General features: G+C 39.9%; 1 protein-coding gene and 1 pseudogene across 1 annotated transcript in view; one reads left to right on the forward strand and one right to left on the reverse strand.

The window, feature by feature from the left end:
* SUSD1 (sushi domain containing 1) overlaps positions 1-9,485 on the reverse strand; it is a 129,241-nt gene that overhangs the window by 47,787 nt on the left and 71,969 nt on the right. Inside the window, exons 10-11 of the mRNA XM_019635793.1 lie at positions 3,984-4,075; positions 3,155-3,341 (exon numbers count right to left, since the gene is read on the reverse strand). Coding sequence (XP_019491338.1) covers positions 3,155-3,341; positions 3,984-4,075 — 279 coding nt within the window. The remainder of the gene's footprint in view (positions 1-3,154; positions 3,342-3,983; positions 4,076-9,485) is intronic.
* On the forward strand, positions 9,117-9,409 carry LOC109379267 (60S ribosomal protein L37 pseudogene; annotated as a pseudogene).

Consider the following 9,485-nt stretch of genomic DNA (forward strand, 5'->3'; position numbering starts at 1 on the left):
AAATTGCAAATTTTAAAGTAGGATACAGTTAGAAAATATGCAGTCATGGTCTCAGTGAACTTAAACAGCTCAACAGTGCCACCTGGTGGCCATAAGCACAGGCACAGAATGCTTGGGCTTCTAGGGCTATATTTGGCCTAAAAAGCAAGGTAGAAATTAGTGTTTTTTTCAAGATGAAACTCCCTCCACACAACTCAGAAAGTATGAAATGCCTGTTTGAATCAGCAGTGCAAACCATCTGAATATGACAAGGACAAAAGAGTAGGAGATTGAATAGCTATTCATTTTAATAAGGCACACAGACAGGAATACTGAAAATGAACATGACTTCTCTTTCCAGCCCAAAATGTGGTAAATTCTTTTTGGTGTAAAGCCTTTCTTCACTAACCAGGCATCTCCTCAAGACCAATACCACCAGTGAAAATTTCTGGGTTGGCCCTCGTATTCATTCCTTACAAAAATATTTCTTTGTCGTGCTATGTGCTAGCACTGCCTTTATGTGCTGGGGCATCAATGTAGAACACACAGATAAAAATATCTGGCTTTAAAGAGCCCCTATTTTAGTAGGGGAGAAAGAAAATAAACAAATAAATTTAAAAATACAATTTTTGAAAACACAGTTTCTATGCAGCAATTCAAGCAGGGTAAGTGGATAGATAGAATGACGGGGGTGGAGACAGGAGGTGATTTAGGAAAGGATGGGTAGGGAGTGCCTCTCTAAGGTGACGGCATTCTAGCAGAGACCTGAGTGACTACGGAGTAAGGAAGCGAGTGGAGAGAGTGTCCAGGGAGGGTACGCAGACTTGGATTCTATTCTAACACTAACAGAAACTCATTGGACAGCTTTGAGCTGGGGAATGACATGTACTCATGTGCATTTCTAAACAATCTCTTTGACTATGGTGAAGATTAAGACTTGGGGTGGGGTGCTTGACAGGCAATTGTGAAAGCAGAGAGACCAGTCAGAAAGCTACTGCAGGAGTCCAAGCAAGAGGTTGCTGGCTTGGATTAGGTTGCTAGTGGCGAAGGTAACAGTGGGGAGAAGTGGTTAGATTCAGAAGATATTTAAGAAACAAGCCAAGGGGGCTTATTGATGGATTAGAAATTGGTGGAAGAGACAGACCCAATCATGATTCTTTTGGTCTCAGCAATTGATGAGTAAGAGTGCCAATCACTGAGACAGAGAAGACTGGGTGGAAAACAGATCTGGAGGTGAGAGAAGAGGTGAGAAATCAAAAGTTCTGTTGGGGTCCGGCCGAGTGGCTCGTTGGTTAAGAGTTGGCTTGGGAGCGTGAGCTCTGAGCAGCAGGACTGCCGGTTCGGACCCCACATATGAGGGCCAGTGACGGTGTGCCCTCTACAGCAAAGATGGTGAACAATAGCTCGACCTGGAGCTGCGCTGCTGTGAGTCACCAGCGACAGCGTAGGCTGCAGTGGGGCTGCAGTGGGCTGCCGTGAGCTGCCATGAGCAGCTGTCCAATGGCCGGCAACCTATCTGCCTCACCGGGGAAGAGTGCAATGATCACAATACCAACATGGGCCAGTGAAGCGACGTCCTCCTCCACAAGTAGACTGAAGAACAAAAGGACAGCAACTTGTCTGCTCCCCTCCCCCAATTCCCCAATAAAATCTTTAAAAGAAAAAAAAAAGTTCTGTTGGATGTGCCTACTAGATGTTCAACAGAATATGTTTAAGAGAGGGGTGGATAAGGGCCGGCTGAGTGGCTCAGTTGGTTAAGAGCTCGCTCAAGAGTTTGAGCTCTGAGCAACAGTGGTTCGAGTCCCGCCCAAGCTGAGCAGCCGCTGAGCTGCCAACAGGTGGCAGGATGGCTCAGCTAAAAAAAAAAGAGAGAGGGGTGGATAGACAAGTCTGGAACTCAAGGGAGACATGGGGACTAGGGTACATATTTAAGAACCCTCAGCATATAGATAATATTATAGCCCCGAGACTAGTTGAGATCACTTAGGCCCAAAGGGTAGATAATGAAGAGAAAGGAAGGGAAGAGACTAAGGGAACATGGAGTGGTGGACAGAGTGGAGGGTACACCAAAAAAAGCAGAGGGAGCCAGTGAAGAAGACTGAGCAGGAGCAGCCAACAAGGCAGGAGGAACCAGAAGCCAAGAGAAAAGGTATTCTAAGAAGGAGGGAATGTCACATGCTCTAGAGAAAACCAAATAAGAACAAACCTGTCCAGTGGATTTTGCAAGATAGGGACCCTTTTACTAAAGCTGTGGAGGCAAATGCTTCCAGATTGGAACCATGTAAAGGCAGAACAGGCGGTAAAGATGTGGAGCCTACACCAGGCACTTCTTTCAAGGAGTTTTACTGTAAAGGGGTCTGAGAGAAGATGAAGTAGCTGGAGAGAATACAGAATCAAGCATGTTTTTCTTTGTTTTCACTAAAAAAGGAGATATTACAACAGGCTTGTGCAGTGTTGGGACTAATTCTATATTAGGGGAGGGGGGAGTGATGATTCGGCAGGAAGGGGCGGGATCCAGTCACCCGTTTCAGGGTAGGGGGAGGTCCTAGGAGTGGGGACAAGAGAGAAGATGATATTTACGGTTCGGTGGCACGAAGGTAGCATTGGGGGATTTGGGACTGGCAGTCCTCACCTGATGACTTCTAATGGCTCAGTGAAATCAGAAACGAGAAGATAATGTTCTGAGTGTTACCTTCGAGTGTGTGTAAGGAGGGGTATCACAGGTTTGAGGAGAGACAAGAAAATGAATTTGTTATGGACTAGAGTGAAACTGCCAATCATTTTTCCCTGAGAGAAACCTATTCTTAAGGCCCTTGCAACAGAATCACAATTAAATATGTTGCTGAGAAAGAAACAGTCATAGGAAAAACTCCTTCTAAGTATGAAATACTTGAAATATTTCAAATATCCAGAAGGAATTTAACCAGCAATCATGTACGCACTACCGAGATTTAATCAACATTAACATTTTGTTTCAGATATCTTTGTAAGAACTAAAACATTATAGTCACAGTTGCAGGCCCCTAAGCACCCCTCTCCAATTCCACGTCCTTCTTCCCCTCTCTCTTACAGTTCATTATATAATGATAAAAAGGGGTAGTGTTCCTCTTTATCCAGGCCTATCTACTGCTCCATGGTGACTCTGTTCGCCCAAATGCTGTTATTCAAGATGTACCTGTTATCTGGGTTGTCAGGGAGATGACCACGGGAAGCACAGAAGACAAAGCCTGGACGCTGACACTGTAGTTGGTACCCGGATGCAGGTCCAAGCACATCTCAGGAGCCGGGCTGCTGGTAGTGATGTTAAAGGTCATTTCCTGCGCAAATTCCTTTTGATACCATCTCAGGCCCCGAACGTGGAACTAAAATACAGAAAAGGTCATCAGGTGAATCACTAGCTTGAAACATTCTAAATGCTTAGATCCTTCCCTTTCTCCTGAACTCTCTTGCTCTCAACTCTAAAGTTACTTCAAAAAGTAAAAGACAACAGTAAGTAAATATTAGAGTTGTCATACCGTAAGTATTGTAGTTAGGATAGTATCAGTATGATACATATATTTTAAATCAAAAGGCACCAAAAGCCAATGGCCCAACTTTCCCTTTCTGGCAACTTTCTCTTTCTTGTTCTCACACATACTGTACACACACACTTCTTCCTACTTCATCCCTTCCAATAGCAGCTCGTCTCACTGGTCAGGGTCACTGGTGTGGAGAGACACACACACATGCAAAAGCCATTGGGTTCCTCTGTGGATCCTGCCTGAACATCAACTCTGCACCAGGCTATGTGCACAAAAAACCTCTCCTGGCTGTACCACCAGTCCCCAATGTCTCTGTCTTCAAATACATAGTGACGGTGCTCATTTTCTTACCTCTGATTGTAACTGTCACTACAAGTCTTCTATTGATAATGGTGGCTAGAAAAGTACATTTTTAGGTTTGTTGATATTTTTTAAGCCTCCCACACAAGACAAACATTCATAGAGTAATTTTCAGTAACTTACTAAATACATCTCTTCTCCACCAGCTATCTTCATATTTCTCCATCTCAAGCAGGTTTCATTAAATATTGAAATGTTACCAATAATCTGCTCTACTGTCGGGGGAAAAGAATCAGAAATCAGTAGACACCCTATACAAAAAGACTACCTTTCAATGAAAACATTTTCCAAGGATAAACATTTACATAGGAAGATTGCACCAGTATTTTAATTTAGAAATTGGTGGCAGAAGTCTAATAAACACCACTTGTACAATTACGTATGTACTCAGTCTTGTTGAAAGATTTAAGATCACAAGATACCCAGTCAGAGGGTCCCTCTTAAAAATTGTTAAAATCTATTCACTGCAAACTCCCTTGGTTTACTAAGTTAAAATTGTCATTGTCCTGGCTTTGGGTAACCTCATTTATACAAATCAGGATCAGTTTGAAATTCTGAGCTGAGAGCAACATTTCAGCCCAGAATTGAGAATTGCTCCTTGAAGGACTGAAAAAGCCTATCTCAAGCAGTCCAGCTTTTCATGATGGAAAGGCGGAGAGGGAGCCTTCTTGGTTTGGACTTCCTCATCTCTTGTGATCAAAGCACTTGTTGACCTCTGCTCAGTTTCATGGAAATCAATCCAAAAATTAGTTCATATCTGGTACAGTGTAATATAGAACCCCCACCCCAAGCTTTTTAAAATAAAGACTACTTATTCAAAACTCTGTTATCAGAGGTAATTGTCTTCAATAATGATCCCTGTCCCTAAACTAGAAATAATAGAACAGACTTGCTAAGAAGTTTCATAGGAACACTGTAATGATTAATAAGTGATAGAGACAACTCCCAAAGCACCTAAAAAAAAACGTCTCCTAGGAGCCAAGTCTTTATTGTGTAAGCCCCTGGCCTGACAGGTTCCTACAGATGAAGCCCACTTGGTGGACGTGAGTGCTCTTGATGGACTGGGCAGCTTTGCCCATGGAAAACCAGTCCCACAGGTCACATGCCATACTCCAAATGTCGTCAGACAGAGTAGGTAAGAAAGTATAGATGGTTCAGGATAATACAGCCTCACTACTGGTTATAGGAGATGGTTTTAGAGATAATAGTAGTGGTCCAACGCACCTCACACTGATGAAACCTACAACAATCAAATAACTTCAATACTATTGAAACGGTTCCAGACCATACAAAAGGTGAAAAGTTTCCCACTTCATTCAATAGGACTACAAAATCCACATACCCACACTATACAAGGGTGGCACAACCAATCACTAAACACACTATGCTAAACGCATTGATCATGATAAACACAAAAATACAAAATAAAATATTAGCAAACAGAAGTGAGCAGTACATTCAAAGAATAATACACTATGACCAGGGGAGATTTATTCCAGAAACACAGAGGTGATCATTATTGGGAAAGCTATTAATAGATTAAAAGACGAAAATCACATGGTTACTTTTATTATCATAGTGATTAATACATTAATTATATATTCCTGACTAAAAATCTTAGTAAACAAGGATTTAACTTGATAGAAACTCCTTAATTTAAAAGGGTGCTTATTAGACACCACCATACTTGCAAAACACACCCCGTAAAACAATGAAGCAATTTCTAGTAAAGTTAAGAACAATAACAAGGATGCACAGTCTCATAGCTATTATTTAACATTAGTCAGAAAATTCGAGACAGTGTCGAAAAAGGCAAGGAAAAAATGAGCTATAAATACCAGTAAGAAAGGGAACAAATGATGCAACTGCCAGTAAACCTAAGAGAATCAACAGAAAGGCAAATATGAAACTGCTTGAAAACAGAAAAACAAATACAAATAACAGGAGTTTGGCGAGGTGCACCTCAATAAAAGAACACAGAAAAACTAATAATTTTCTATATATCTGCAAGAACAAGCATGGTAGGTTGAATAATGGTCCCCCAAAGATGTCCACATCCTAGACGCTGGAATCTGTGACCACGTGACCTTACATGGCAGAAGGACTTTCAAATGTGATTTCATAGGAAGATTATTCCGGGTTATCCAGATGGGCTCAATAGTAGTGCACGGGTCCTTATAAAAGGGAGATAAGAAGATTAGGGTTAGAGAGAGATTTAAGGGTGAAAGCAGATGTTAAGCTGATGAGCTTTAAAGATGGAGGATGGGACCACAAGCCAAAGAATGTAGGCAGGCTCTAGAAACTGGAAAGAGCAAAAAACCAGGTTCTCCCCCTCGAGCTGCCAGAATAAACACAGGCTTGCAGACACCTGGACAGCGTTGTTCCCCTCCCCCAATTCCCCAATAAAATCTTTAAAAAAAAAAAAAAGAATTTATTATGGATTAGAGTTCCAATTTGTTTAAAGATAATGATGGTCCCTTAAATATAAATCTCTCCACACACTCTCCAAAATATTCTTTGACTCTATAAGAAGAGCAAATAAAACAACATAAAATCATGCTGTCATCATAACTGAAAGACAGAGAATACTATAAGTTTTAAATTACTTTTTAATAGAAAAATAAATACCAAATTCCAGCAAAGCTATCTCTCATATTTCCCACAACTCATTGTATACAGTGAGAAGATTCTACAAGAGCCGTGTGAAAGAGAAGAGGGAAACAAAGGGCCTAGAGTGAGCTAGATTCACTTCCAGAAAAAGAAATTCCACCTTAAGTGGGTAAAAGCACTGAAAAAGAGAACTGGTATAGAGCCGGCCGAGTGGCGCGATGGTTAAGAACTGGCTTGGGACGCCACAGGGCCCTGGTTCGGATCCCACATATGAGGGCCAGTGACACTGCTGTCACTGCTAAGATGCTGAACAACAGCTCAACCTGGAGCTGGGCTGCCGTGAGTCACCGGCGACGGCGTAGGCTGCAGCCCCTGTGGCAGTGGGTTGCCACAACTAGATTGAAGAACAAAACGACAGCAACTTGTCTGTTCCCCTTCCCCCAATTCCCCAGCGCTGTTCCCATCCCCCCAATTCCCCAATACAAAACAAAAAAAAGGAGAACTGGTATATAAGAGTACTGACGACAAACAAAGGAGGAAAAGTCTATGAGACTTGAAGTAGTGGTACGAGAAAGTCACTGCTTCAGGGAAAGAAGAGGATTAAAAAGAAGGAATTGGTATCCTTGGGAGACTAAGTAGTAATGGGAAAAAGAAGAAAGGGGGAAATGCTAGATTCTACAAGGCAAGAGAAAACCCCAAAACAGAAGAACATACAATTCATCCCCACCCTCACTAAACAACAAAAATATCCTTTAAAGAAACTGCACTTCATTCAATGACAGAAGAGGGCACTCTTAATCTAGAAATCTTATTAACCCTCCTAAACTACCAATTCTGTCTATGGAATTAATATTCATTTTTTAAAAAAAGATGATTATAATCAAAACATTTCAGATTGGGAAAAACTCCATATTTTTTAAAAAGCCCATAAACTAGAAAAAAAATGTAACCCAGTAAACTGAAATAAATAGTCTCAAATAAGCACTGGGGTATGAAGAAAACACCTTGAGTCAGAAATCCAAAAACTCAGAACAGAAATGGACAAAAAGCAGGGAGGAAAAGAAACAAAAGTGTCTGAATTCAGGAAAGAAACAAAAGGAAAAGACAAATCCATATCAGAAATAAAGTGAGACTATCATGGTGCCCATAGAAGGATAGGCTAGAATGAAAATTTAATACGGGGATTGAAGAAATACAGAAAAACAACCAAAAAGAATTAAATGAGATTAAAAAGAAGTAAAAAATAAAATGGTTGAAATAGAACAACATACGTATAATTAAAGTCTCTAGAGAGAAACTGAAAGAGAGTTAACATTGAAAACTATAATCCAAGATAACTTCACAAAAATGAAAAATATAAATACTGAAAGGGCCCACCAGATACCTGAGAAAGTGCCTGCCACCAGAACAATCAACCCTGAGGCTTATCCAAGTAAACTATTAGACTTTTAAGATAAAGAAAAAATCCTCAGCGCCTCCACCCAAAGAAATAAACAAATAAGATCCAACAGCAAAAGAGTTCGGCTGCATCAGACTTATCAAAAGCTAAATAGAAGCAAAGCAACAAAAGGACTGAATTTTAATGATATTCAAATCAAGAAAGTGGGAACCAAGATTTTTATATCCAGCCAAGTGATCTTTCAAGTATCAAGGTCACAGAGAAGTTTTAAACACGAAAGATCTCAGGGTTCATTGTACTTTTAAGGCATCTACTAGACAATGAGCTTCATCCAAAAGGTAACTAGGGAACCTTCAGCAAAAAAATTCATGGTGACCATCTGATATATTAAACTGTAGATCTAAGATGAAAACAAAGGTGGGGCAAGGTAGGAGAATAAAATACAAACGGTATTTGTTCTGATAAAGTAAAACCACAGCAACTGAAAAGTGAGGAGAAGGAATAGAGAAAAATGAAAGCAGAATAGACTAATTTGAATGTCATATAGTCAATAAAAGGAAGGTAAAGTAGGCCATTAAAAACTGACAAACCAGATGGTGAAAAGTTATATAAGAAAGCAGAAAACAGGGTACTTTAAAAAGGTACAAAGGCAACCATTAGAAAAAATATATATAAAACTTCCTAAAAATAAATACATATATAAATATTTGAGTATGTAAAACATCACAGAAAACACATCACATAGAGAAAGAAATACAGAAAATACATATCGTGTAATAACGTAAAATAATAGGACAGACTCCAAACATATCAGTCGTATCAATAACTGTAAATGGATTTAACTTACCTACTAAAATAAGTAAGATTTTCAATTGGTCTCGCAATGCAAGATGCAACTATATGCTGTACGAGTATGCTAGAGGAACACTAAAATAAAGTGATTCAGAACAGCTAAAGATAAAGTGATGCACAATAGTACAGCAGACAAATGGAAACTATAAGAAAGTAGGTGTTGTAATCCTGATATAGGTAGAATTCATAAAAAATGCATTAAATATGACAAAGAGGACACTTTTTAGTGCAAAAATCCACCATTCACAATGAAGATAAGATGCAACCACCTTTATAAAGCAAAAGGATACAATAAATATGAAAGCAGAAATTAATGATGCAGAGCAATATAAAATACTATTGAATGTCAACTGTAATTGTAATTTAAAAATTTAGCTCTTTGGTCTCAGCTGCAGATGACGAAGGGAATGTCATCATTCGGACAGCATCACAATAAAATGCACACGTTATGCCGCCGCTGTGGCTCTAAGGTCTACCACTTTCAGAAGCCTACTTGTGGAAACGTGGCTACCCTGCCAAGCAGAAAAGAAAATATAACTGGAATTCTAGGGCCAAAAGACGAAATACCACCAGGACTGGTCAAATGAGGCACCTAAAAATTGTATACCTCAGATTCCAGCAAGGATTCCATGAAGGAACAACACCTAACCCCAAGAGGGCAGCTGTTGCCGCATCTAGTTCCTCTTAAGGATTTCAACAACTAGTCATGCAGTAAATTTTCTGGTTTTAAACCAAAAAAAAATTTTAAAAATAAAAAAGCAGGG

This window comes from Hipposideros armiger, unplaced genomic scaffold, assembly GCF_001890085.2.
Source record: "Hipposideros armiger isolate ML-2016 unplaced genomic scaffold, ASM189008v1 scaffold_24, whole genome shotgun sequence".
In the NCBI taxonomy this organism is placed as follows: Eukaryota; Metazoa; Chordata; class Mammalia; order Chiroptera; family Hipposideridae; genus Hipposideros; species Hipposideros armiger.